We start from the raw sequence: 26877 nt of genomic DNA, 5'->3' as shown, positions 1-26877 counted from the left end.
GCAATTCCCAACTGGATTTGCAGCTACAACAGTCGGAGGCCGGCGGAAGGATTGGAAAACTCTTTCCAGGTGAAGCCCTCGCCCTAGGAAGAGCCAACGCTGCTGCGGAGCCCCTTCCCACCCTTTGGCACCGCGCGGGGACGCTTTGGTCAGGGAACGGGCGCGGAATTCTGCTGGGGCAGCGGGAACACTCGGTCCCGCAGGATCCCCTGGATCAGGGAAGCGCCGATGGGAATCGGGAGCACTCAGGGCGGTTTTAGGGATTCCTCCATCCCACGGGAGCGTCTGCTTCCACGGGCTCAGGGGGTTGAGGAAATCCAGGAGCGCTACGGATGTCACAGCACACAAACCGGCTCCGACGCGGAGCTGAGCTTCCCCGTGGAGATCGGGGAAGCGAACGCGACCGAGCGGCGCTTTGCCGAGAAGCCGGACGGAGCCGCCACGCATCGCCCTCCATCCCGGCATCGAGGCGGAGAGCAGGCGGCGACAGCGGGACGGAAAGAAACCAGTTCAGTTCCCATCTCCGCACGCTCCGGTGCGTCCACAGGGAACCAAAAGGCAGGAACAGGTCGTGTCCGGCCCTGGCGCAACGGAGCGAAGGCTTTGGGATGGCTATTTCCTTTTTAAGAGTCTTTTTTCAGCTGGAATCTGCCTCTCCCAAGGAATCCACCTCCCCTGCTCCACTTCCAGGCTCTCCCACCCCATTCCAGAGAAGCACCTTGGTAGTTTGGTTTTCTGGAAGCCTTTGGCTGTCAGCAAGGTCCAAGCGGATGCTCGGCACGCGAGGGAACACGGGCTCAAGACAGTCCATCACCTCTTCAACGGGAGCTGCCGAGGAGCCGGCTCTCCGAGAGGCCTCGGAACGAAGGCCGTGAGGCGTCCGCCACGGCGGATCCAGAGTCCAGGAAAAGTGGGAGCCTTCACTTCCCACCCTCGGCACTCACTGCACGTTGTTGTTGGCGACACACGGATCCACCTGCGAGAGGGAGACGAGAAGCCGGTGAGATACTTCCATGTTGAATCCCACCCCTAAAAACCCTTTCCCTGTCTCTCCGACCAGCCTCTGGAATTCTCTCCCCTCTGGAATTCCCGCTGCGCTCTCACCTCTGTGTAGGTGGGTGGTGGCATGAACTTGAACTCCGGCGCGTACATGAAGATGGGGCTGTCAAAGCCATCGGAGTCATCCAAGAGCGGAGTGGTGGGGCTCTCCAAGCGATGGTCTTCCGGAACGATATCCAGGTAGCACGGGGGCGCTGCAAGGGATGTAGGGACCGGTGAGCTCTCACCCGTCTTCCCCAAACGCTCCCTTCTCATCCCCACCCCGAACTCCTGGGAGGTCCCAGCGGTTTCCCAGCACCCCTCACGCACCTTCCGGAGCATCGGGAAGGTTCAGATCCACCCAACTCATCTCGGAGCTGGCCTGGCTGGCCATGCTGGAGCTGCGGCTGCCGATGCCCGAGCGGCTGCCGATGACGAGGGGCAGCTCCAGGATGATCTTCTTGGAGCCCGGGACACTGACGTAGATCTGCGAGGGCGAGGACCAGAGTTTTATGGGATGTTGGGAATCAAGAGGGGATGCATTTTACCCACTACGGAACCGAGGAAGAAGAACGAACAACCTCAGCCGCTCACCTGCAGGAAATATTCGACGCGCAGGATGTTGCAGCCCAGGATGGAGGGTTTGAGCTTCTTGACGCGGATGGTTTTGCCGCGCCAGGAGTCGGACATGCCGGAGATGATGTGGTTTCCCCGGACACAGGAGAGTTTCTGGGTGAAGACTTTGGTCTGCCCATTGGCCAGGTAGGTGTGCTTGGCCACGATGGCGGCCTTCGGCACCACGATGCGCGAGCACGTGTTCTCGAAGTCGGCGTTGATGCAGATCTCATCGCCTGCGGAGAGAACCACACCTGGCATTGAGGACGGTCCAAACTTTTCCCCTCGCGGGACGTCTGTTTTAGCTGCGCCATCCCCGACGCTCTCCCGCTGCCGGACCCACCCTCCCCACCCCAGAGGGGCTCTTACCTTCGCAGAACCCCTTCCTGTCGATCTGAGCGCTGACGGAGACGCGTCCATCGGGAATGAACATGCAGGACACCTTCTTCTCCTTCTTGGCAGCAACCGGGGACTGCGGAGAGACACGATGGTTACCTACGGTGGACCTTGCTCACTGCTCCCATCCCGCTCCTTCCTTCCTCTTATTTCACAACACAAGCTCGCAGTTCCCCATAAGCTTCGAGCGCCTCGCAGCGAAAGCGGAACGAGCAGCTCGTTTTCTCTGCCTGGGTGTAAGTTTCTAGAAGTAATTAGGACTTCTCAAGAACTAAGTAATTAATCCACTCTCAGCACTAAGCCTATTAGGGGAGTCTTAATGCCAGAGGTCGCACTGACCCTGCCAAAGGGATTTTCTCTCTCCCAAAGCCAGCTGAACCTCCTGGAGTAAAGCAGCACTTACCAGCAATTCCGGAGTGTTCACGTCAACAGGATCCATCACCTCAAAGTGCTTCTTTATCTCCTGAGTGGGATAGGACGGGCGCTCCAGGAAGGCTTTCACCCAATAATCCACACAGCCGTACTTTCCCTTGAAGGAGGTTCCCAGAGGGCTGCGGAGAGGGATACTTGTTACACCCTTTTCAGGTGGCGAGAGGATCCTCCCTAGCAACCCATTCTAGTTTTGGTTTGAGAGGCAGCATTTGGCTCGTACTCACCCCTGGGGAAGCTCGAATCCGAATTTGTACTCGTATTTGTTGCCGGGTCTCAGGATTACAGAGCCGTCCCCATCTGGGAAAAGAAAAGGAGAAGGGAAACGTTAGCCGCGCTGCCCGGGTTTGTTCTTAAGCGTGATCCTCCGTTCTGCTTACACAGCCAGCGACGGAGGCGAGTGCTGCATCAGCTCTTTGGGAAGAGCCGCCCACACGCGTCCCCCCGAGAACCCCCTGCCTGCGCAGCTAGCTTCTCCTTTCCTTGTCCCCATCCGAAGCCGGGACGCTCTGTCCCACAGCGCTCGGCTCCCTGTCACCCACCACACCCTGTTTCTGCTTTGCAGGAGTATCGAGCACCAAGTTCTTTCCCAGCAGTCCCGTATCTCCTGGGCTTCACGTCACCCCCGTTATCTCCTGGGACGCTGCCATCTCTCCCCTCCCTGGAGCCAACCTGGGAGTTCTTGTGTCCAGGAGCGTCCTTGTCTCAGACGCTCCTGGACACCTCCCATCCCACTCTCTGGACGAGGTCAACTCCCCTATTCCCTTCCTGTGGGCACAAACCATCCGACACCAACATCCCACAGCTTCTGTACGGCTCCTCCACCTTCTGCTTTACTCCTCAGCTTCCAAACTCTGAACTTCACTCATCCCAGCCCTGCTGTCCTCTACCTGCCCACAGCTTTCCATGAAGTCCACCATCCGTTCCCACTTTGATCCCAGCGGAACGCCCCGGTTCCTCACTGCAGAGCGATCCCAGGTCACGCACATCCCCACGGGACACGACCAGGAGATAAGACCCAAGGTGCCGCCAAGGTGCCGCTCAATGGACACGTTCTTCTCCTCAGTTCCCCTCTCCTAGCCCCACATCCTCACCCCTGGGCTGCTCCTCCAGGCTGAGGAGACCCAACAACAACCACCAAGAGAAGCTGCCACTCAACAGGCACCTTCTTCTCCCCAACTCCAAGACCAAAATCAAACCACCCAGAGAAGCTCTCGGCCACCGCACATCTTCTTCTCTTGAATTTCCATCTCCCAGCCCTGGATCCTCACCCATGGGCTGCTCCTCCAGGCTGAGGAGACCCAACGTACCACTCAACGAGCACCTTCTTCTCCCCAGTTCCCATCTCCCAGCCCTGGATCCTCATCCACAGGTGCTCCTCCAGGCTGAGGAGACCCAACGTACCACTCAACGAGCACCTTCTTCTCCCCAGTTCCCATCTCCCAGCCCCGAATCCTCATCCACAGGTGCTCCTCCAGGCTGAGGAGACCCAACGTACCACTCAACGAGCACCTTCTTCTCCCCAATTCCCATCTCCCAGCCCTGGATCCTCATCCACAGGTGCTCCTCCAGGCTGAAGAGACCCAAGACACCACACAACCACCCCCTTCTCTTCCACAATTTCCATCTCCCAGCCCCGGATCCTCACCCGTGGGCTGCTCCTCTAGGCTGAGGACATCCTCGAAGCGCAGGTACTCCATCTCCTGCTTGCACTGCTGGGGTCCCTTGGCCCAGTTGACCCTGGCCACCCCGCACGCCAGCACCTTGACGGCGTTGACGCGGGTGACTTCGGCCACCTCCACCACCACGCGCCCGGCCACCTTCTCCCCGCTGCAGTAGACCTTCTCGGGCTCGCTGAAGGCCATCAAGAAGGTCTTCACCTTCTTGAACATCACCATGGCTGAAGGCAACGAGGGGCTTTGCGCTTGGGAATCAAGAGAGGCTGCACAGGGCAGGACCTCTGCAGGCTTTTCCCTCAGGAACAAAGTCCTTAAAACTAATTTGAGCCAAAAAAAAAAAAAGGCGATTTTTGGGGAAAAAAAAGTCTTTAAAACAGGCTGATTTGAGCCAAAAAAAAAGGGAAAAAAATCCCTAAAGCGGCTAATTTGAGCCAGAAAAGGCAATATTAGGGAGAAAAAGTCTCTCAAACAGGCCAATTTGAGCCAAGAAAGGCTATTTTTAGTAAGCAGAAAGTCCTTGAACAGCCTGATATGAGGCAAAAAAAGGCAATTTTAGCAAACAAAGTCCTTAACCAGGCTGACTGGAGCCAAAAAAGTCAACTTTAGCCAACAAAAAGTCCTTAACCAGGCTGATTTGAGCCCAAAAGAGGTGGTTTTAGGAAAAGGAGTCCCTGAGGCAGCCTGAGTGGAGCCACACCAGGCGAGCTCAGCGCGCAAAAAGTCCTCAAAGAGGCTGATTTCAGCCCAAAAAAGTGATTTTAGGAGGAAAAAAGTCCTCAAACAGGCCGAGTCGAGCCACCAAGAGGCTATTTTTGGAAGAGACGTTCCTAAAAAGGGCTGATTTGAGCCCAAAAAGGCGATGAGAGTCTTTGTTCGGAGGGAAGAAGCGCTGCCGCCCTCAGCCCGCGCCGCTCCGCGCTGTGACTGCCTCTCCCCCCCGCGCCGCCGCCTCCTTTATAGCCTCCGCCCCCCCCGCGCTCCCCCGCCCGCGCCTGTTGCTGCCAGCGGGGCCACGCCGAGGGCGCGTGGCCAGGCGTGCAGCTCGCGTGATCAGCGCGCTGATTGGCCGCCGGCTCCTTGTTTACGGCGCCGCGGACCAATCAGAGCGCGGCGTGGGGAGCGTGGACAGCGTGTGGGGGAGAGCGCGGAAGGCTGAGGGGAGAGGGGAGGGGCCGAGAGCGAGGGGGGGTGATTGACAGCGCAGAGAACCAATGGGGAGCGAAAGAGGGCGGGATCGGAGGGGAGCGCGGGCCAATGGGAAGAGGGGAACGGGACGTGATGTTCCCAGCCTGGGGCTGGGGGAGGTGTGGGCGCTGTGCCCAGTTTGGGAGCTGCTGGGAAGGGCTGTGCTGTACTGGGTGAACTGGGAGCGGTTTAGGCGCGGTGCTTGGTGCCCTTTTTACCCCTCTGTCAGCACCCCAACCCCCCCCCAGCTCAGCCTGGGGGCATTTCCACCCCCCTGTGTGCTCCCCCCCTTTGGAATTCGGGGTAAATAAGGAGGGATGTGGGGTAAATGAGGGATTTGGGGTAAATAAGGAGGGATGTGGAGTTGAGGACCCCTCCTGCCTCTGGGCGGCCTTTCTCCTTCTGTGAAAGGGGGTGTCCCCCACTTCTGCCCCTTCTCAAAACCCCCAAGACTCCACAAAGGGGCACCCACCAGGTTTTGGGGACCCTTCTTAGGTCTTTGTGGACCCTTCCTGGATTTTTGGGGACCCTTCTTGGGTCTTTGGGGACCCTTCCTAGATTTTTGGGGACCCTTCTTGGGTCTTTGGGGACCTTTCTTAGGTCTTTGGGGACCCTTCCTAGATTTTTGGGGACCCTTCTTAGGTCTTTGGAGACTGTTCCTAGGTTTTTGGGGACCCTTCTTAGGTCTTTGGGGACCCTTCTTAGGTTTTTGAGGACCCTTCTTAGGTCATTGGGGACCCTTCCTGGATTTTTGGGGACCCTTCTTAGGTCTTTGGGGACCCTTTTTAGATTTTTGGGGACCTTTCTTGGGTCTTTGGGGACCTTTCTTAGGTCTTTGGGGACCCTTTCTAGATTTTTGGGGACCCTTCTTAGGTCTTTGGGGACCCTTCTTGGGTCTTTGGGGACCCTTTTTAGATTTTTGGGGACCCTTCTTAATTTTTGGGGACCCTTCTTAGGTCTTTGTGGACCCTTCCTGGATTTTTGGGGACCCTTCTTGGGTCTTTGGGGACCCTTCCTAGATTTTTGGGGACCCTTCTTGGGTCTTTGGGGACCTTTCTTAGGTCTTTGGGGACCCTTCTTAGGTTTCTGGGGACCCTTCTTAGGTCTTTGGAGACTGTTCCTAGGTTTTTGGGGACCCTTCTTAGGTCTTTGGGGACCCTTCTTAGGTTTTTGAGGACCCTTCTTAGGTCATTGGGGACCCTTCCTGGATTTTTGGGGACCCTTCTTAGGTCTTTGGGGACCCTTTTTAGATTTTTGGGGACCTTTCTTGGGTCTTTGGGGACCTTTCTTAGGTCTTTGGGGACCCTTTCTAGATTTTTGGGGACCCTTCTTAGGTCTTTGGGGACCCTTCTTGGGTCTTTGGGGACCCTTTTTAGATTTTTGGGGACCCTTCTTAATTTTTGGGGACCCTTCTTAGGTCTTTGTGGACCCTTCCTGGATTTTTGGGGACCCTTCTTGGGTCTTTGGGGACCCTTCCTAGATATTTGGGGACCCTTCTTATTTTTGGGGGACCCTTCTTAGGTTTTTGGGGACCCTTCCCAGAAATGTCCCTCTTGGTGTGTCCTGTGGCTGAAAGGGAAGCCCGACCCCCCCCTCCTCCCAGCGCCTCCGAGGGGACAAAAACTTGAGTCCAATGTTTATTTTGGGATCGAAATGTCCAGATGTTCCTCGCTGTTTGCCATAAAAAAATTGGATTTTAGTCTCAAGCCTAAGGGGAGACAAACAACAACATCCTACCAACCTGCCTGGGCAGGTCCCTGTTTTCCAGCCGGGATTTGGGGAGCAAGGAACGTTGTTTTACCCTCATGGGAGGCTTTTGACTCGGAGCAACCCTCAAACTTCCCTTCCTGGTTGGTTTTTTTGCTCCTTTGCCCTTAATTTTCAAAGCCCTCAGTGCTTTTCCAGCTCAGGAAAACACTGGGAGGGGAGGAAACGGGCAAACAATGTCTTTTTGGAGCCACCCAACAACGCAGGGTTGGAAAACTGGGGGTTTTCGAGTCCTCCCCGCCCGGACGGAGGGGAAAAAGGATGTGTTTTTGTTCAGGGTTGTCTCCCTTGTCCTTCGGAGCTTGTTTATCCGCGCCTTTCTGGCACGGCTCCGTGTTTTTCTTTCCCCACCACCATCCTCGCCTTTCCCCGGAGTTAATTCACACCTGTTAGAATAAACCGATAAAGCCGCCGGATAAACTATAGGGCATAAACTCTCCACCTGCCAAACTGCGGGGCGGCTTTCCTTACGGAAAAACCTTACGGATTGCTTTTTTTTCCCCCCTGTTAGGGACGTGATGGAAGAGCTTCACCCTCTTTCTGCCACCCTAACCCTTGCCCCACTGTCCCTCCTGGCACGGGAGGAAGAAGGTGCCGGGTTCCCAAAGAGCCGCGGAGTTGTTCTAATTTGGCCAAACGAGGGGAGATCTCTTTCCAGCTTTGCCAGCTATGGGATATTCGATCCCCGAGACCCCAGCTTGGAGCTACGTCCAGCATTCCCGCGTTTACGCGCTCCTCTCTGGTTTCTTTTGATGCCCGTCTTTCCAGGAAAACAAACCCAGCCCCGGCTCTCGCTGCCCGTGGTTGTGGGCAGGAAAACACATTCCAACGATGTCAAAGGACGACGGAGCCCAAAGCCAAAGAGTCTGGCAAAGATACGGTCCCAGGCACGTTCCACAGCCTCAGCCTTTCCATATTTCTCTTTTCTCTGTCAGTCAGCTCATGCCCTTTGCTCTCATAACCTCTATCCGACTGGAAATGCCTCTCCTGCCGCAGAACGCGGAGCAGCTCTGCTTTCCTCGGGGCTGAGGCTTTGTTTCCCACGCAAGCGGCGCTCTGGATGAAGCGAGGCTTTCCGAAGTTCAATTTTAGCTTATAAATAACCGAAATGCTTGAAAATGTCACGTCTCAGGCCAAAAGCGAGGGCACTGGAGAGAAGGCAGTTGGGTTTCTGGGCAGAGATCGGCGATTTGGGGTTTCTTGCTCCCACTAAGCAATTGTTTGGAGGCATTCACCGCCCTCTCGTTTCCTACAGGGATGGTGGTGCTTGGAGGGTCCCCTCTATCCGTAATTGAGGGCAAAGCCACTGAGGGTGGATGGGGAGAGCAGGCAAAGCCTTGTCCTGTCCCGGTGTGCCTGGCCGGGGGCGAGGGATGACGAGGAGAGCTGTGTGACTCATGTTCTACGCCGGGGAGAACCCCTTGGAAAAGCAGCAGGGTTGGGTTTTAGCGAGAAACCAAGCCCTGAGGTGACTCAGTGAGAGCCGGAGCTGCTGCGTGGGTCAAGGAGAAGGAGTTGGGTAAGGTAGAAACGGGGAGCTCCGGCAGCTCTCGGAGCCCTGCTCCATGCCAGCCTCATCGCTGGGAATCGGTCTTTCCTCAGCCCAGGAAAGACACGGAGCTGTTGGTCCAGAGGAGGCCACGGAGATGATCCAAGGGCTGAGAGCACCTCCCGCACGAGGCCAGGCTGAGAGTTGAGGGTGTTCAGCCTGGAGAAGGCTCTGAGAAGACCTTAGAGCGACCTTCCAGTGCTGGAAGGGGCTCCAGGAAAGCTGGAGAGGGGCTCTGGATCAGGGAGTGCAGGGAGAGGACGAGGGGAAGGGTTTTGAGCTGCAAGAGGGGAGATTGAGATGAGATTTTAGGGAGAAAAATCTTCATTTTGAGGGTATTGCTCAGGTTGCCCAGAGCAGGGGTAGTGCCCCATCCCTCGGGGGGTTCATGGTCAGTTTGGATGGGGTTTGGAGCCCCTGATCCAGCAGGAGGTGTCTGGAGGGCAGAACTGGATGGACTTTGAGGTCTCTTCAACCATCCCAAGATTCTATGAAAATACCCTTATTCCCACCTGAATCCCTCTTATGGTAAAGCGCGATGCTGATAAAAATCTTGGTTTTTTTCACGGTCTGGGTGATGGGGAGCCACTATCCTTCGTTGCCTGGAGAAGCCGCGCTCCTCCGGTGGCAAGCTGCCCTTTATCCGGCTAATGGGCTTACTGGGAGAACTGGTGGGTGCCTGCCGGAGGCTGCAGCCCTGCTGTTTTCTCCTTTCTTTCTGCCCCATATATGGCTGCTTTGAGCAAATCCGAGGCAGGGAGGGAGGAGGGAAAAAAAAAAAGGGAGGTGAAGCCGTCACAATGGCTCGAGCGAAGGGACACTGTGTGCCGCCGAGAGCAGGGGCGGAAAAGGCATTTCCTTTGGCGAAGTTGTTTATGTACAGGGGGGGAACATCAGAACTAAATCCCAACGCTGATGGCGTGGGGCGCAAAACGAGGCGCTGGGGGGGATCTCAGCGGCTGCGGGAAAGCCACCGCTTGTCCTACGCTTGGCTTCTCCCCTCTCATCGTCTTCGGCCCCAAAAGGGCTGCCTCGGGTTTGTAGTTTTGAAAGCAGGCAGCGAAGCGAGGGCAGCGTCTCCCTTTCGGTTTCTAAACGCAAACAACATCCTAAGTGCAAACAACATCCACGCTGAGGTTGTTAAGGTTTATGGCGCGTGGCTTGAGGCGGGGAGAGCCGCTGGAATGCACAGGAGGTTCCAGGGATCTACCTCGATCGGGTTGGAAAGCTCTCAGGGGCAGCTCAAGGTTTTCCAAAATCATCTTTTTTTTTTGCTGCTTTCATCCACGGTGATGGATTTTGGTCACCGCTGTGGGTGCTTTGTAGGGTTGTGGATTGGGGTCACTTTTTCCCCTTCCCCATCACTGCGGGTCAGGGAGAAGCCCTCTCAGGTCTTGGGATTAAGGGCTTTTCCCCCAAATCCCCGAGTTCCTGCCAGGAGCGCGATGCGAAAGCTCTCCCTGAGGGAAGGTTCATTGCCACGGTGCGATTTCTTCACCTCTTTTCCTGCCAGATTGTGTCTTCGCAATAGAGGAAGGGGAAAACCAGAGCGAAGAGTCAACAGCCGGTGACAAGGGGCTGAACTCAGTCATCCATAAACAAGGAGGAATTTGGGAAGTCCCGTGTTTATCATCTGCTCTGGGCCAGAAAACTCAGCTGCAGCGGCTCCGTCCTCTGGATGGGAGAGCGTGACCTCTCCCGGGCTCGCGGCGCGCGGCAGGAGACCACTGCTCCAAACCTGCCCCAGCCCAGCCTTCCTCTTCCAGAAGAACAAATCCAGCTCCTCTCTTCTCCAAACCAATCCTCTGGGTCCTCTTTGCCTCTGGTGTCGGCTGGTTATGAACTACGCTCTTAGGAAGGGAGGAAAAAGTGTCATAAAGCAAAAGATTTCCTGAGCTTCCATTCCTGCTCCGTCCGTTTGTCCCTTGGAGGGCCCAACAGGTGCTGGAAAGAGCAAAGAAAGAAGGTTTCCTTACTTTTCAGAGCTCCTGTGAGGTTGCCAGCGGCTGTGTCAGTGCCTGGGGACAAGGAGACCCTCGCTGGAGGTCCTCACCCCACAGGTCAACCTTCGTCATGTAGAGAACCAGGTCTGGGGGCTAAAATCATGGAATCACATAATGGTTTGGGTTGGAAGGGACCTCAAAGCCCATCCAGTCCCACCCCTGCCATGGGCAGGGACACCTCCCGCTGGATCAGGGGCTCCAAAGCCCATCCAACCTGGCCTGGAACCCCTCCAGGGATGGGGCAGCCACCGCTGCTCTGGGCAACCTGGGCCAGGACCTCCCCACCCTCACAGCAAAACATTTCTCCCTAAAATCTCATCTCAATCTCCCTTCTTGCAGCTTAAAACTCTTCCCCTTGTCGTACTCCTGCCCTCCCCAATCCAGAGCCCCTCCCCAGCTCTCCTGGAGCCCCTTTCAGCACTGGAAGCTGCTCTAAGGTCTCCTCGGAGCCTTCTCTTCTCCAGGCTGAACACCCCCAACTCTCCAGCCTGGCCTCGTGCAGGAGGTGCTCCAGCCCTCATGTCATCTTCATGGCCCTGAAACTGGAGGCAAAATCCCCTCCTAGATCTCCTTCACCCTCAATGATCTCACGAGGGAACCTTTATAGGTGCCTTTGGTGGTTTTTGGGGTCAGGACAGGCATCATAGAATCACAGAATAGTTTGAGTTGGAAGGGACCTTAAAGATCATCCAGTTCCGACCCGCTGCCATGAGGGACACCTCTGGATCAGGGTCTCCAAGGCCCATCCAACCTGGCCTTGAACCCCTCCAGGGATGGGGCAACCACAGCTTCCCTGGGCAACCTGTTCCTCACCGCCCTCCTGGTGAAGACATCCCTGGGCTTTGGAGCTGGTGGCTCCCCTTAAGTCCTTCCCGTGCTTTGGGCTGTGTGGACATCTAGAGGCTTTGCCAGGAATGGCATGGGAATGATTTTCCTCCACCACTCATGCAGGCTGGATTTTGGATTACCTGCACCACTGACTTAGGATATCGGTGCGTTCGACCTGCCCAGTCCTGGGTCCAAAGTCTAAGAGGAGGTAAGCGACTCTGCCTTTAAGTTTGGCTGCTATGAGCCAATTTCTCGTGTTTTCAGCCTGTGGATTGTGCGTTTGTAGAAGTGAGAACCAGCCTTTAGCTTTATTTTGAGATAGCAGTCGGTCCCACGGTGGGGTTGGGCTGATGGTTGGACTGGATGAGCTCAGAGGGCTTCTCCAACCTTGATGATTCGATGATTTGTGTATTTACAAGAGGAAGAGGCTGCCGACCGTGGCATTCACCACTTCATGAGGACAACAGGAGCTGGAATCTCAGCTGGAATCTCTGCATCTGCTGCTCAAATGCCACTGGCTTGCTTATCTATCTATCTATCTATCTATCTATCTATCTATCTATCTATCTATCTACCTATCTACCTACCTACCTATCTACCTACCTACCTACCTACCTACCTACCTATCTACCTACCTATCTACCTACCTATCTACCTACCTACCTACCTACCTACCTACTTACCTACCTACCTACCTATCTTCTATGATTTGAGCATCTTTTTGGTGTCAGGAACACCAGGAAGCGTTCCCTCCCCAGATTTCAGCCCCTCCCCTGGTTCCTGTTCCTTCCTCGTGACGCTGCTCAAGGCGTTGGCCATCGTGAACATGACGAAGCTGAATCTAACCCTGAACTTAGTGGAGGAAGTTCTCGCCCCGGCCAGGACATCTTGCTAACAAAACCTACCGGAATTTGGCTGGGAACACGCCGAGGGTGGCTTTTAAACCAATTCTACCAGTTTGAAGGCCTGGAGAGGTCTGATTTGTAGGGTAGAGGCTCAGCAGCTCCAACTTAGAGAGCGGCGTTCCCTCACCACGGCAGATGTGGCCACCTCTGATGTTCCAGCTCGTTATGACACATAGAAGCAATCACTTATGGAGATGCCGGTTTGGCTACTACACCTCATGCCCCGAGGGTTTGGCATTTCCCTGACTCCCTGAGATCAGAGTGAAGGTTCGAAGAGGAGCGGATTGTCCCAAGCTTCGCACATCTTCCCAGGTTGGCAACCACCTCTCAGGGCTGATCCAGCCTGGGAATTCCCTTGCTCCGACCGCCTCGGTTGGGCACCTGGATGCAGAATGGCCCAAACCGGGCTGGCTTTGGATACGCTGGCTGGCGTTGCCGGTGTCATTTTTAGCAGGTGACATACGCTAGGAAACTTAAGGGCTCGATCCAAAGTCTACTGACGTCAATGGAAGTATTCTTGTCAACATCAGTGGGGCTTGGATCCACGCCTACGTTCCGCTTCTTTATTTCAGCCTGCAATCTGTCAGGGGTGGAAAGGTCTCTTTTTCTCCTCGCAGACTTTTTCGCGCGTCTTCGGAAGGCCGTGTTTCCTCTGCCGCCGTTAGCTCGAGGATGCAGAGTACGGAACAATGCTTCCACGTCGCTGGGCCCTCGCCAGGCTGCAGCTCGGGTTTAAGCATCCGTGTCGGGTGGAAGGGAGGTGGTGGCCTTGTGACGGGCCGTGACTCACCGACACCCGTTCCAATCAACAGCAGAGCTTCAGACCTCCCAGAGATGCTTCGGGCCATCCAGCTCACCTTTTCCACAGAGCTTTGGCCAACGTCCGCTGCTCAAGAGGCATCTGGATGAGGCTTTTAGTCATCAATTCATTCGTCATCTCGGTCTAATTTTAGGTAGACCCACAAGGAGCAGGGAGTTGGACCCGATGAGATTTATGGATCCCTTCCAGCTTCAGATGCTCTGTGGTTCTCACGGGCTTTGTCAGGTGGATGGTGTGTGAGGGGTCTGGAATCCGCCTTTCATAGAATGATGGAATCGCTAAGGTTGGAAAACACCACTGAGCTCATCCAATCCAACCCCACCGTGGGACCGAACCATGTCCCCAAGCGCCACGGCCACACGGTTTGTGACCCCCTCCATGGCTGGGGACTCCCCCAGTGCCCCGGGCAGCCTCAGCCAGGGCTCCATCTCTCTTTCAGTGAAAGAATCTTTCCCAATATCCAATCTAAACCTTCCTGGCACAACTTGAGAGCGGTTCCTCTCATCCCATCCCTTGTTCCTTGGGAGCAGAGCCCGACCCCCGCCTGGCCCCATCCCATGGTCCCCTCTGGAGAGTCCTCCTTCCCTCAAGCAGATCAACACTCCCACACAACGTGGTGTTGACTGCAGACTGAGGGAGCGCTTGATCCCCTCATCCAGATGGTGGAGAAAGATATTAAGTAGACCCAGCCCCAACGCTGAGCCCTGGGGACACAGTTCCTCGCGGACAGATTTTGGTTGGGATCAAAGCCCTTAGAATCATAGAATCATTTGGGTTGGAAGGGACCTTAAAGATCATCCAGTGCCACCCCTGCCATGGGCAGGGACACCTCCCACTGGCTCAGGGGCTCCAAGCTTCATCCAACCTGGCCTGGAACCCCTCCAGGGATGGGGCACCACCACTGCTCTGGGCAACCTGGTCCAGGGTCTCACCACCCTCATGGTGAAGAAATTCCTCCTCATGTCCAGTCTAAACCTGCCCCTCTCCAGTTTATCCCCATTCCCCCTCGTCCCATCCCCACAGCCTTTATGAACAGCCCCTCCGCAGCTTTCCTGGAGCCCCTTCAGGTACTGGAAGGTCACTCTGAGGTCTCCTCGGAGCCTTCTCTTCTCCACAACCCCAACTCTCTCAGCCTGTCCTCGGACGGGAGGTGTTCTTGGAGCCCAATTCTTGTGGGTTGGCCAGAGGGAGCCTGAACAGGAGCCCTCCTGCACAGCTCCCCACGCTCCCCAGTGGAGACCGCGCTACGAGAAACGTGGTGGGTCAGGCTGTGCCGCACCACTTTCCTGCCCTGGGCTTGTTCAGGGTCACCTCCACCACCTTCACATTGCTCCTGGGGGCTCTTCTCTCAACATTTTGTGACTGAGGGGGCTACCAAGAAGCTGGGTCTGAGATGGCGAGCATGGCCCTGCTCTTCTACAAGGGTCACCAGCCAGTGAGAGCCTCATCCCACAGGGAGATTCTCCCCTTCTACTCATCACGAGTGAAGCTGCATCTCAAATCCTGCTTTGGGCCCCTCACTGTAAGAAAGACCTTGAGGTCCTGGAGCACATCCGGAGAAGGGAACGGAGCTGGGAAGGAGCTGGAGAACAAAGTTATGAGGGCTGAGGGTCCTGGGGGTGTTCAGCTGGAGAAGAGGAGGCTGAGGAGAGACCTTATTGCTCTCCAGAACCACCTAAAAGGTTGCAGAGAGGCGGGTGTTGATCTCTTCTCCCCAGTGAGAGGAGATGGACGAGAGGGAACGGCCTCGAGCTGCGTCCGGGGAAGTTTAGATTGGACATCAGGAAAAACTTCTTCACCGAAAGGGTTCTCGAGCCCTGGAACGGCTGCCAGGGAGGTGGTTGAGTCCCCATCCCTGGAGGGGTTTAAAAGGCTGGAGATGAGGTGCTTGGGGACATGGTTTAATAGTGGATGGGTTCAGTTGGAGCTGATGATCTCAAAGGTCTTTTCCAACCTAATGATTCTATCTCTCCATTAGGGACGCCCCCTTCCCCATGGAGTTGTTGGTTGGGTCTGTTGGCCAAAATCTGAAGGACAATTATATTCTCTATCATAAAATCTCTCCCTGTGGTGACCATGATGCTCTTTCTGACCGTTGTGTGACATCGCCGTGAGCTGCCGTTTCGCACCCTGGAAGTGGCTGTCTTTGATTACTGGACCGAGTCAACCCCATTTCTATAAGGACCTCCGTCTCTATCAACCTCACAGCCTCCTTGGGCTCTCGAGGGCTTTATCTCGATGGGGAACGCTGTTCCCGTGAGGACCTGCAGTCTCCTGCACGTCGGTGGAGCGTGAGGCAGGCTTGGTTTCTTCTCCCCGTTCGTGTATATATAGACCAGAAAGAGCTCCGGAGTAAGAGGAGCGGTGGGTGGAAGGCGAGATATTATTATCTTCACCTGCTGCTGCCGACCAAAGGAATAAAGAGACGGATGACAGGAAATGAGGGCTTCAAAAATAGCCATCTTTAATGTCAAAACGCTCGGGGATTAGCGAGGGCGGCACACGCGAGGCAGAGCAACTCTCACGCTGTGTCACGGTGTGCTTCTAGTACGCGTCGGAGAGGAAATCTGCCGAGATCTAAGAGACGTCTCAGTATTTACTCTTTATGCCTTCAGCAGAACCATCAAAAAAACCCTGACGAGTAACATCAGATCTGCTGAAACGTGAGCTGTGAGACCTTGCTTTCCAGCTGGAGTTCTCTCTCCCCACGCTGCCCAAACCCTGCCCGGGGCTGTCAGCTTCATCCTCTGCCTCCGGAAGGGCTTCGCGAGGCTCTTCTTTCCACCTCCGTGGGGCAAAAGTTTTAATGTGAGCCCTCTTTACTGAAAATAAAAGAACTCTTTGAACATGGAAAATATTTCTTATCATATACAACTCTTCTCTGCTTTACTTACAACCTCTTAAATATATTAAACATCTCGTTTGGCCTCACCTCCGTATCTCCGTACATCCGCCCGTTGATGTTGCTCGATGGCGTTTTGCCAGCTCTGCCTCTTCCTTCTTAATTCCCCTTTTGGATGGGAAACCTGCAGTCTGGATTGGGTTCGGATGGGCTCGCGGCAGCGAGAAAGCTGAGCCCAAGGGAGAGGGGGTTTTTTCCTTAACGCCAAGTCCAGAACTGGCGATAGCGAGTCTGAAACAGGTGCCGAGACAACACGGACAAATAGCAACCGTAGCCTGAAACGCCAAAGTCCTGATGCTCTGCAGCACCCGACGCTGGAAATGAGCGCATTACTCATCCAGAGAGAGGAGAACGCGGTGGGAAAAGGTTGGGTTTTAGCTCAAAAAAACTCAAACCTTGGTCTCAAACTTCAATAACCGACTTATCGCCTTGCTTCACTCTCACGTTGCTTTGGTAGCAGTTGGGTGAAAGGGCTCCAAATCCACCAAACAACATCTTTTTTGACTTCTGATAATTGGGGATCTGGGCTTTGAGGCGATTATTTCTGAATCTATAAGGTTCCTGAGTAAAAGTCTGCTGCAATAACACTGGAAGAGAGGTGTAAAGGAAGTTCCCGGGAAGACTTTGAGGGGCAGAGAGGTTATGTCTTCACCCCGTGTTTCTTTCTGTGTGCTGTACGCAACACCAGGGAGGGTTAAAAATGCAACAAGACGGCCAGAAGGCAAGTGGTGAGGAGGAGGAGGAGGAGGGAGGAAGAAGAGACCCGTGAGCATCCTGCCCCAGCCTGGAAGATGTGCAGTTTCGAAGTGTTGGGGAGGAAATCCCTGGCGTCTTCCAAGGCGCCGTGAGCCGCGATGGTGAAGTTGGCATCCCCCGAGGTCACCACATCGAAAACGCATGACTGGAAGTAGACGTCCTCCACGGGCAGCTTCTCCTTGCAGAGCGCCCGAGCCGCCTCGGTGGTGGTGCGGCCGTGGCAGCCCTCGCTGCGGGAGATGCGTTGGCTGCGGGGGCAGCCGTCCACGCAGAGCTGGAGGTCCTGCTCCTCCGTGAAGGCACGGGCCACCTCCTCGGCTGCCCGGATGGAGAAGGAGAGCTGCCGGCCGGCCTGACGGATGACGATGGTGGTGCCGATGTATTCTGCACGGATCATCACGTGCCGCCTGGGGTTGAGATCCCGGATAGTCAAACTGCTTCCACCAGGTCTCTCCCCGCCGTTGACCGAGCCGTCCTCGAAGGCTGCCGGGAGGTTGTCTATCTCAGCCTGGTAAACCTTCTGGTCGATGCATTCCTTCATGTTCTTGAAGATGATGGTGAGCTGCAGGGAGCACATCAAAGGAGGGTTAATCCGACGCTACGTGTGCAGCCACATCCCCACCCCAGCGATCGTAGGGGAGAGCGAAGCGGATCGAAAGCATCTGCCTCACCTCCGCCTCCCCCTCTGCCTCGCTGACGCGTCCCCTCCTGCCCCAACCCATCTCTCTCACGTTGCTGCAGTCAAAACAGCAACGATTCCTTCTTTCCTTCCTTTCTTTGCTTCTCCCTTTCATACCATTTGAGCAACTGGAAACTGGGATGGAGCTGAGCCACGCAGGTACCGCACGGAGCACGCCGTGACCCAGCCCCAGGCGGCAATGGGAGCGTTTGCAGGTCCCTCTGATCCCCTCAAGGATCCGTTTGTTCCTGCAGATGTTCATTCCTGATCCCATCCGGAGAAGCTATTGTTGCCCTCTCCAACCATTTCAGGGAATGCATAAAATCAGGAGATCGTGAAAGATGGAAAAACCCTCTGAGCTCATCCAACCAACAGCCCAACCCCACCATGGGACCGAACCCTGTCCCCAAGTGCCACGGACACACGGTTTGTGACCCCCTCCAGGGTGGGGACTCCCCCAGTGCCCCGGGCAGCCTCAGCCAGGGCTTCACCACTGCTCTCTCAGTGAAAGAATCTTTCCCAATATCCAATCTGACCCTCCCCTGGCACAACCTCTCATCCCATCGCTTGTTCCGTGGGAGCAGAGCCCCACTCTCGCCTGGCTCCAACCCGGAGCTGCTCAGAGCGATGAGGTCTCCCCTCAGCCTCCTCTTCTCCAGACTAAACACCCCCAGAGCCCTCACGGCTCCCACAACCCCTCTTCTCCAGCCCCTTCCCAGCTCCGTTCCCTTCTCCGGATGCTCTCCAGCCCCTCCAGAGCTACCAAACCCCCTCCAGCAGCGCCCGTTAGGCAGTGGCGTTATAGAATCACAGAATTGTTTAGGTTGGAAGGGACCTCAAAGCCCATCCAGTTCCAACCCCTCTGCCATGGGCAGGGACATCTCCCACTGGATCAGGGGCTCCAAAGTCCCATCCAACCTGGCCTTTGAACCCCTCCAGGGATGGGGGCACCACCACTGCTCTGGGGAACCTGTTCCAGTGTCTGCCCACCCTCAAGGTCTTTCTCTGAGAGGCTCAGAACTAAACCCAGGATTTGAGGAATTGAGTCCAGGGGGACCATCCCATCCCAGCTCCTGCTGGCCACCCCGTGGCTGATCCCAGCCAGGCTGCTGGTGGCCACCTCGCAGGGCTTGCCCGAAGCCGTTGCTGCATCCCAGAGCTGAATTTATCTGCCAAGCCCTGCGGGCGAGCGTTACCTTGCTGGTGACTGTAGCATTGGACCCGTTCACCACCGGAGAACTGGTTGCTTGCACAAACAAATAGTCATTGTCCAAGAGCGGCCAGGAGCCCTCCACCTGGCACGTATGGAAATCGTCATGGAAAGTGCGGATATGGGGGTCCCCAAAAGTCGCGCAGTGCTGGTAGCGGGGCAGCCGTCCGTGCTTGTAGAGGAAACTCTTCTCGTAGTTGCACATGAAGAGAGACTCAAAGCCCTGATGGTTGGGAGCCAGCGGCCGCGGCCGCGGCGGCAAGGTGGGACCTTCCTTGGAGCAGTTGTTCTGGATCATGAGGTCCTCGATGCCGTGGACGGCTGAGTGGTAAGCCAGGTTGCCCCGGCACGTGCGAGCGATCTTGCGGGTGCAGTGGGAGTAGGAGCGGAGGGCGTTGCAGTACACCGCGTTGCGGTCGGAGCGGCGCAGGTTGAGGGTGGCGGCCACGTACTCGGAGTTGCAGCGCCGGATCTTGCACTGGGAAGAAACTGGGAGAGATGGGGGAGGTTGGCGCATCCCGGTAGGGGTGTGGAAAGGCAGCCCCCTTCCCCTCCCAACGCTTCCCACCATCCGGACCGCTCCAGGTTTCAGGATGAGGGCGCGTTCCGGAAGCATTTCTCTCCTCTCTATTGAGGAGCGCAGAGGCCGGTTTGAAGGATCGGCTTCTTACGTGCCTGAGGGGAACGAATCCCGGGTTGGGTGCGGCAGAAACGGGGCTGGAGCCCCGCGCAGAGGGCAGTCACGCGGGCAAAGGGGTGTCCTGAACCAACTAGGGTGTAGCATCGCACCTGGGACACAAGCAGAGCCGAGAGCCGGGGTGGCGGTTGTGATTGTGGCTCCAGGACGCGGCTCAGAGGGAGATTCCTCCCCTCAGGGATTGCCAGGAGACAAACAGGAGTTTTGGAGCTGGGAAAGCTTCCCATGCCAACCTTGGCCAGGCTGTGCAATCGCTTATTCCTGCTAGGCTGGATTGTCCCAAGGCCATCACTGCTCCTCAAACACCATTTCTCCCCACGTCAGAAGGCAGGAGCTGCAGCTCCAGAGCTACCAAACCCCCTCCAGCAGCGCCCGTTAGGCACTGGCGTTATAGAATCACAGAATAGTTTAGGTAGGAAGGGACCTTAAAGATCACCCAGTTCCAACCCCTCTGCCACGGGCAGGGACACTCCTGCTGGATCAGGGGCTCCAAAGCCCCATCCAACCTGGCCTGGAACCCCTCCAGGGATGGGGCACCACCACTGCTCTGGGCAACCTTCACCCTCATGGTGAAGAAATTCCTCCTCATGTCCAGTCTAAACCTGCCCCTCTCCAGTTTATCCCCATTCCCCCTCGTCCCATCCCCACAGCCTTTATGAACAGCCCCTCCGCAGCTTTCCTGGAGCCCCTTCAGGTACTGGAAGGTCACTCTGAGGTCTCCTCGGAGCCTTCTCTTCTCCAGGCTGAACAACCCCAACTCTCTCAGCCTGTCCTCGGACGGGAGGTGCTTCAGCCCTCGCAGCATCCTCGGAGCCTCCTCTGGACCCGTTCCAACAGCTCCATCTCCTTCTTCTGTTGAGGATTCCAGAACTGTCCCCAATCCTCCCGATGAGGTCTCCCCAGAGAGGAGCAGAGGGGCAGAATCCCCTCCCTCCCTGCTGGCCGCACTTCTCTTGATGCAGCCCAGGACACGGTTGGTTTCTGGGCTGTGAGCGCACGTTGCGGCTCCTGTCGAGCTTCTCCTTGACCAGCACCCCAAGTCCTTCTCCTCGGGGCTGCTCTCCATCCCATCATCCCCATCGTGTACTGAAACCGGGGATTGCCCCGACCCAGGGGTAGGACCTTGCCCTTGGCCTGGTTGAACCTCTTGAGGTTCTCCAGCCCCACTTCTCCAGCCTGTCCAGCTCCCTCTGGATGACATCCCATCCTTCCAGTGTGGCAACTGCCCCACTCAGCTCGGTGTCATCTGCAAACTCGCTGAGGGTGCCCTCGATCTCGCTGTCAATGTCATTGATAAAGGTATTGAACAGCACTGATCTCAGTACGGACCCTGAGGGACACAGGAGAGCTGGAGATATCAGGGAGAGCTGGAGGTGGACCCAGCAGAGCTGCGCAAAGTGGATTTCGGGTCTGGAGGATGCAGCGCTCATTCCTCACAGCAGTGTCTGGGGCGCAGGAGGGACACTGAGGCATGGAAGGACTGGTGCCTTTCGCTAGAAGGCCTTGGGCTCTGGATGGTCCCTGTCTTATCGGGGCCATAACAGCTTTCCAGGGCTCTCGCAGGGAAAATGCCACCGCGGGAGAGCAGAGGGATGCTCTGGCAGTGCCTGAGCCCCAGGGCTGTGCGGAGAGGCTCTTCTCCATGCTCCAGGAGCTCTGCCGTGGTTGCACCTCCATCTCCTGTGAGCATCCTTGCCAGGGAGGTGGCTCTGCCCCTGCGGTTCCTTACCATTCCTGCAGAAGAGGAGGAGGAGGAGAGCGCGGAGGAAGAAGCTGGGCTTTTCCAGCTGCCTTGGGCTCTTACGGCAGGCAGGTTTCCCCATTCCAATCCATGCAGATCCTCGGGGGTTGCTCACCCGCTGGCTTCTCCTGCCTTCATTCAGCAGCTCTCCTAGAAGAAAAACAGAGGTGGGATCTCAACAAGGTCCGGAGAAGGTACGGAGCAGGGCAGCTGCCACCCGTGGCCCTGCAGGGCTTGGCTGCACCGAGTTTGGAGGAAAATCCTGGTGGGTTTGGGGTTTTGAAGTGCTCTCCACCTCTGCAGCTCTCGCCTTCCATCCCGAGGCGGCTGCGCTGTTCCCTGTGTCACAAATTACCGCTTCCAGCTGCCCTCGGAGAGGGTGGGCGAGCTCCAGCGGCTCGGAGAGGCTTGACAGCAGGGATGCGAGCAGCCGAAGAGCCTGGAGAGGACCCAAAGTGTCCCACAGCGCAGGTGCAGCGTGGGCTGCCTCGACCCTACTGCTGTCTCCAGTGAAACCCATCCTCGGAGCCCGGCATCCGCCCGGATAGGGGTGGAAAACCCCAATTATAAGTGCTGTAACATCCACCTCCAGCACCAGGGGTGACACCAGCACCTCCTGCTCCACCAAAAACCTGCATCCGGGCTGCGTCCAAGCTGGGAAACACCTTCCACCTTCTTCGACCTGGTGGCCAACGGGGCAGATGTCTGGAGCAAAACCGAGTTTGCAGATGACACTGAGCTGAGTGGGGCAGGTGCCACACCAGAAGGACGGGATGTCATCCAGAGGGACCTGGACAGGCTGGAGAAGTGGGGCTGGAGAACCTCAGGAGGTTCAACCAGGCCAAGGGCAAGGTCCTACCCCTGGGTCGGGGCAATCCCCGGGTTCAGTACACGATGGGGATGATGGGATGGAGAGCAGCCCCGAGGAGAAGGACTTGGGGTGCTGGTCGAGGAGAAGCTCGACAGGAGCCACAACGTGCGCTCACAGCCCAGAAACCAACCGTGTCCTGGGCTGCATCAAGAGAAGCGCGGCCAGCAGGGAGGGAGGGGATTCTGCCCCTCTGCTCCTCTCTGGGGAGACCTCAGCGGGAGGAGTTGGGGCCAGTTCTGGAATCCTCAACATGAAGAAGGAGATGGAGCTGTTGGAACGGGTCCAGAGGAGGCTCCGAGGATGCTGCGAGGGCTGGAGCACCTCCCGTCCGAGGACAGGCTGAGAGAGTTGGGGTTGTTCAGCCTGGAGAAGAGAAGGCTCTGAGGAGACCTCAGAGTGACCTTCCAGTACCTGAAGGGGCTCCAGGAGAGCTGTGGAGGGGCTGTTCATAAAGGCTGTGGGGATGGGACGAGGGGGAATGGGGATAAACTGGAGAGGGGCAGGTTTAGACTGGACATGAGGAGAAATTTCTTCCCCATGAGAGTGGAGAAGCCCTGGCCCAGGTTGCCCAGAGCAGTGGTGGCTGTTCCATCCCTGGAGGGGTTCCAGGCCAGGTTGGATGGTCTTTGGAGCTCCTGATCCAGCGGGAGGTGTCCCTGCCCATGGCTGGAACTGGATGGGCTTTGAGGTCCCTTCCCACCCACCCCATTCCAGGATTCTATGACCTCTGGATGCTATCCTCCGGATAGCGATGACACCGAGAAGACCCTGGCGCAAGGCTGGGTGGATAAACACCAGGTTAATGTTTAGCAGGGAAGTGTGGCTCCGGCTGGGGCGAGGAGAGGCCCTGCCAGGGGTCCTGCGGGCAGCAGGGCTTTGGGACACCCTGACCCCAGCGGCGTTGGGAGAAAGGCAGCAGCGGCACGGAGAGGCTCTGCAAAGCCTGGGAGACACCGGTGCCGGGAGCTGGGGGCGATGCCGGTGCCGGGAGCTGGGGGTGATGCCGGTGCCGGGAGCTGGGGGTGATGCCAATGCCGGGAGCTGGGGGTGATGGCAGTGCCGGGAGCTGGGGGTGATGCCGGTGCTGGGAGCTGGGGGTGATGCCAATGCCGGGAGCTGGGCGTGATGGCAGTGCCGGGAGCTGGGGGTGATGCCAATGCCGGGAGCTGGGGGTGATGCCAATGCTGGGAGCTGGGGGTCATGGCAGTGCCGGGAACTGGGGGTGATGGCAGTGCCGGGAGCTGGGGGTGATGCCAATGCCGGGAGCTGGGGGCGATGCCAATGCCGGGAACTGGGGGTGATGGCAGTGCCGGGAGCTGGGGGTGATGCCAATGCCGGGAGCTGGGGGTGATGCTGGTGCCGGGAGCTGGGGGTGATGCCGGTGCCGGGAGCTGGGGGTGATGCCAATGCCGGGAGCTGGGGGCTTTCTGGCTGCGAAAGGGGTGCCGGGGCGCGAGGGGAGCTCGGACACCCCAGTTCTCCCCATTTGGGACCAAAGCCTGGAACAGCCCTGGGTGCCGATGTCCTTCTCCTTGGATCTTCATCCCTGCCCTTGCTTTGCTGCAGCCCCACTCACCTGCGTCAGCCCTTTCCGAGCTGTCTCCCGGCGCAGGGAGCTCCTTCCCTGGCGGACACGCGGGTTGGCTTGTCCTTGTCACCCAACTCTGCCCCGAGGGACAACCGGGCAGATCCATGGGGTGACGGCCGGGAAAACACCACCCAGCGCCCTAAGCACCCGCATGGCCTCGCGGCATAAACCCCGGGGTGCGGAAAAAGCAGACCCCGCCGTGCGCCGTCTCCTCCGCGGTTACCTTTGCTCCGTCCCCTTCCCCGCGCAGAGTGTTGAAATAGAGCCGCCTAAATTTAGACAGAGCTCAAACCCAGCCAAGAACAACAAACGGAGGGGGCAGAGGGCGACGAGCGCGGCGAGAGGGGGCGGAGGAGCCCCAGGAGGACCCCCAGACCCTCCCGGCTGGGTGATGCCATGGGGTCACTCGTGGGCTGTGGGTGATGGCTTCCTTGGAGCTGCCTGGTTTTCCTTCCTTGGGTGATATCGCAGCTCTCTGCCTGTATCCTGGGGATCCCTGGGATGTATCCCGCAGGGAATACTTTCTCCGCTGTGTCTCCTCTAGGGCAGAGCTGAGGCTGGAACGCAAACCTGCCCAAAGGTGGCCCAGAGGTTGCCAAACGCTGCGCTGCACCAGCTGAATTCCCGAAATCCCGTCTGCAAGGACTCGGAGCGGCTCCACCAACCCCAGCTCCTGCAGGGAGGAGAAACGGCGTGGAGATGTCCAGGTCAGGCGTTCCCAGGGGTGGCTTCTCCGTTTAGGATCCGTTAGGGTTGGAGGGCAGGGCTTGTGGGTCCCCCCAGTGCTCCCAGCACCCACAAACGCTTTGGGGAACCCCTTCGGCAGAGCCTCCTGACCCAAATTCCTGCTCTTTTCCAGGTCTTGCTGCTCCTCACGGTGCGGGAGTGAAGCCTCGCGGACCCACCGCACGCTCAGCGCCTTCGCACCCGGAGCCTCGTGCGGACCTGAGGAGAGCAGACGGAGCCGCGAGGCTTAACCAAACCCCCAAAGTGGTACCGTTCTCCTCACGGGGAATCGCTCCCGATTCCCGCAGAGCGCATCCAGACCAGCCTGGATTGTTTAGGGATGGAGTTTAGGGGGGTTTAGGATGGGGTTCCCCACCCAAACCTCTCCTCTCCTACCCTGGCATGAACCGAGCCGCCGGCGCTGAGCTGTGTCGCGGCGGCTGCAGAACTGCTCCGTACCCAAAAAACGGGGGAGTAAAGGAAGGATAGTGGCTCCTAATCCCAGGACAAGCTCCAATCTCCAGTCAGACTCTTGTTTTTAGCGTAACAGCCCTTCTTTCTTGGGGGCAAGAGGTAGAAAAGAAAAGAAAGGATAAAACCCAGCGTGGGTTCCAACCCCATCCGGGGTTTACATCAGCGGCAATTCGAGGGAGAAGGTTTTAGGTGCCCGTTTCTTTCCCTCCCGGAGCACACGGAGGCTTTGCAGCTCTTCCCTGCCCCGTATTTACGCTCTGGGTGTCTGTTACCCGGTAACAAGGGATAACCAGGGAGCGGAAAAAATGTTGTTTAACAAATAAACCCCATCTCCTAGCGTGGCTTCCCAAGGTCCGCCCTGGCCCGGCATCCTCTCCATCTGCTGCCGGAGGCTTCCCCGCAGCGCGCCCCCGGCACCCGAGGGAATCGGTTACACCGGGATGGGGGGGGGCGCGGGCAGGTGGGAATTCTTCTGGAACAGCAGAGGGAACCATCTGGGCTTGGCGAGAGCGGAGGCCTCTCGGCATCCCACCCACTCGCTTGGTTGGGATGGAGATTCCAACGGAGAAACCAAGCGCCCCGAGATGCGGTGCTACGGGTGCAGCTCGCTGGCACGGCGCCGGATCGCGGCGGTGCCGTCGGTGGCTTTAACGCCATCCGAGCTGGGGGCTGATGGCATACGTTGGGCTGAGGAGGCTGGGAATCTCTCCCGGGCTGGCAGAGAGTCACGGAACCAAGACAAAAGCATCCGTGATCAAACCGCTTCCGAAAGCCAACTCCTCTCTGCTTCCCACCAGCAAAATCAGCTGGAGGATTAGGAGGCACGGAGCTCCGCATCCACCAGCTGGGTCCCCGAATCCTGCCTCGAGGGGGCTGCGGAGCAGCTGGCCTCCTCCGGAACCCCCTGCCAAAAAGGATGAGGCATTCCCCAGTGCTGCATCGCCCTGGGAGGAGCGAAGAGACTCACGGTGGTGGCAGCTGAGTAGTTTTTGGTGTAAAGAGGTAACGTTCCACTCTGCCCATGAGCATCACCCGTGTGGATCATCATCTGGAGCAGAGTCGTCCCTCCACGGGACAGCGTGGTCACAGCCCCTAATCACTAATACAAAGAGTTTTTGGGGGTGTTTGGTTCAACCCCAGTGCTTTGGGGGTTTAATCTGCTCAGAGAGATCAGCGCCGGCGTTGGCCGTGTCTGCAAACCCACTGCTCCCGGGAGCCCTGCTCCAAACCCCGGGGATTTGCACCCGAAATGGTCTGCGTGGGATGCAGAAACTCAGCAAAACGTAACCAGAGAGGCATCAGGTCCCCACGGAGCTCATCGGGCTCCACCAGAGGTGTGGACACGAGCAAATCCCGCTGCCACCACCGGCATCGCTCCTGGGTCACCTGCTGGGTGAACCCATAAGGGAAGAGATCCGCCAGCCTTTCCGGAGCATCCACGGGAAAGCGGAGCTGCAGGGATGGGATGGGAGCTGGGAGAGCCCAGCGGAGCTGCAGGATGGGATCGGGGCTGGGAGAGCCCAGAGGAGCTGCAGGGATGGGATGGGAGCTGGGAGAGCCCAGCGGAGCTGCAGGGATGGGATGGGAGCTGGGAGAGCCCAGCGGAGCTGTTGGGATGGGATGGGAGCTGGGAGAGCCCAGAGGAGCTGCAGGAATGGGAACGGGGCTGGGAGAGCCCAGAGGAGCTGCAGGGATGGGATGGGAGCTGGGAGAGCCCAGCGGAGCTGCAGGGATGGGATGGGAGCTGGGAGAGCCCAGCGGAGCTGCAGGATGGGATTGGGAGCTGGGAGAGCCCAGAGGAGCTGCAGGGATGGGATGGGAGCTGGGAGAGCCCAGTGGAGCTGCAGGGATGGGAACGGGGCTGGGAGAGCCCAAAGGAGCTGCAGAGATGGGATGGGAGCTGGGAGAGCCCAGCGGAGCTGCAGGATGGGATGGGAGCTGGGAGAGCCCAGAGGAGCTGCAGGGATGGGATGGGAGCTGGGAGAGCCCAGCGGAGCTGCAGGATGGGATGGGAGCTGG

The 26877-nt window shown here is 57.5% G+C and overlaps 2 protein-coding genes and 1 long non-coding RNA gene across 7 annotated transcripts; 1 reads left to right on the top strand and 2 right to left on the bottom strand.

Annotated features, from left to right (window-relative positions):
• On the bottom strand, positions 1-5080 carry TXNIP (thioredoxin interacting protein). The gene is made up of 8 exons (XM_009565221.2): positions 4127-5080; positions 2706-2778; positions 2453-2600; positions 2023-2125; positions 1633-1889; positions 1369-1525; positions 1105-1253; positions 1-976 (listed from the first exon to the last, which is right to left on the bottom strand). The coding sequence occupies exons 1-8, from the start codon at positions 4374-4376 to the stop codon at positions 941-943; spliced, it is 1173 nt and encodes a 390-aa protein (XP_009563516.2). The 5' UTR covers positions 4377-5080; the 3' UTR covers positions 1-940.
• Positions 5081-7000: 1920 nt separating this feature from the next.
• Positions 7001-25206, top strand: LOC128849422 (uncharacterized). Of its 4 annotated transcripts, none has more exons than XR_008447381.1 (5): positions 7001-8628; positions 10172-10745; positions 11613-11697; positions 24203-24365; positions 24518-25206. It is a non-coding gene; the product is annotated as an uncharacterized LOC128849422 (long non-coding RNA). The 4 variants fall into 4 exon arrangements; XR_008447382.1 differs by having other exon boundaries at positions 7002-8628; positions 10172-10718; XR_008447383.1 differs by having other exon boundaries at positions 7003-8628; positions 10172-10599.
• On the bottom strand, positions 14582-24207 carry HJV (hemojuvelin BMP co-receptor). 2 transcript variants are annotated; one of them, XR_008447379.1, is made up of 5 exons: positions 23647-24207; positions 21188-21349; positions 18748-19250; positions 16147-17434; positions 14582-16036 (listed from the first exon to the last, which is right to left on the bottom strand). XR_008447379.1 is itself a non-coding variant. In XM_054051236.1 (4 exons), the coding sequence occupies exons 1-4, from the start codon at positions 23762-23764 to the stop codon at positions 16811-16813; spliced, it is 1407 nt and encodes a 468-aa protein (XP_053907211.1). In that variant the 5' UTR covers positions 23765-24207; the 3' UTR covers positions 14585-16810. The 2 variants fall into 2 exon arrangements, 1 of the variants encoding a protein (XP_053907211.1); XM_054051236.1 differs by having other exon boundaries at positions 14585-17434.
• Positions 25207-26877: the final 1671 nt, after the last annotated feature.

This window comes from Cuculus canorus, chromosome 28, assembly GCF_017976375.1.
Source record: "Cuculus canorus isolate bCucCan1 chromosome 28, bCucCan1.pri, whole genome shotgun sequence".
In the NCBI taxonomy this organism is placed as follows: Eukaryota; Metazoa; Chordata; class Aves; order Cuculiformes; family Cuculidae; genus Cuculus; species Cuculus canorus.
This window is presented reverse-complemented; position numbering and strand designations above follow the sequence as displayed.

What these genes read in the sequence shown, in the direction of transcription:
- HJV (XM_054051236.1), bottom strand. Translation starts at nt 23,764, where the DNA reads ATGGATCTGCCCGGTTGTCCCTCGGGGCAGAGTTGGGTGACAAGGACA. An exon ending in CCTCCTCTTCTGCAGGAATG is followed by an intron (nt 19,251 to 21,187) that starts GTAAGGAACCGC and finishes CATCTCTCCCAG; the next exon opens with TTTCTTCCCAGTGCAAGATC. An exon ending in ATGCTACAGTCACCAGCAAG is followed by an intron (nt 17,435 to 18,747) that starts GTAACGCTCGCC and finishes TGCTCCCTGCAG; the next exon opens with CTCACCATCATCTTCAAGAA.
- TXNIP (XM_009565221.2), bottom strand. Translation starts at nt 4,376, where the DNA reads ATGGTGATGTTCAAGAAGGTGAAGACCTTCTTGATGGCCTTCAGCGAG. An exon ending in CCTAGAGGAGCAGCCCACGG is followed by an intron (nt 2,779 to 4,126) that starts GTGAGGATCCGG and finishes TTCTTTTCCCAG; the next exon opens with ATGGGGACGGCTCTGTAATC. An exon ending in CACCACCCACCTACACAGAG is followed by an intron (nt 977 to 1,104) that starts GTGAGAGCGCAG and finishes TCCCTCTCGCAG; the next exon opens with GTGGATCCGTGTGTCGCCAA.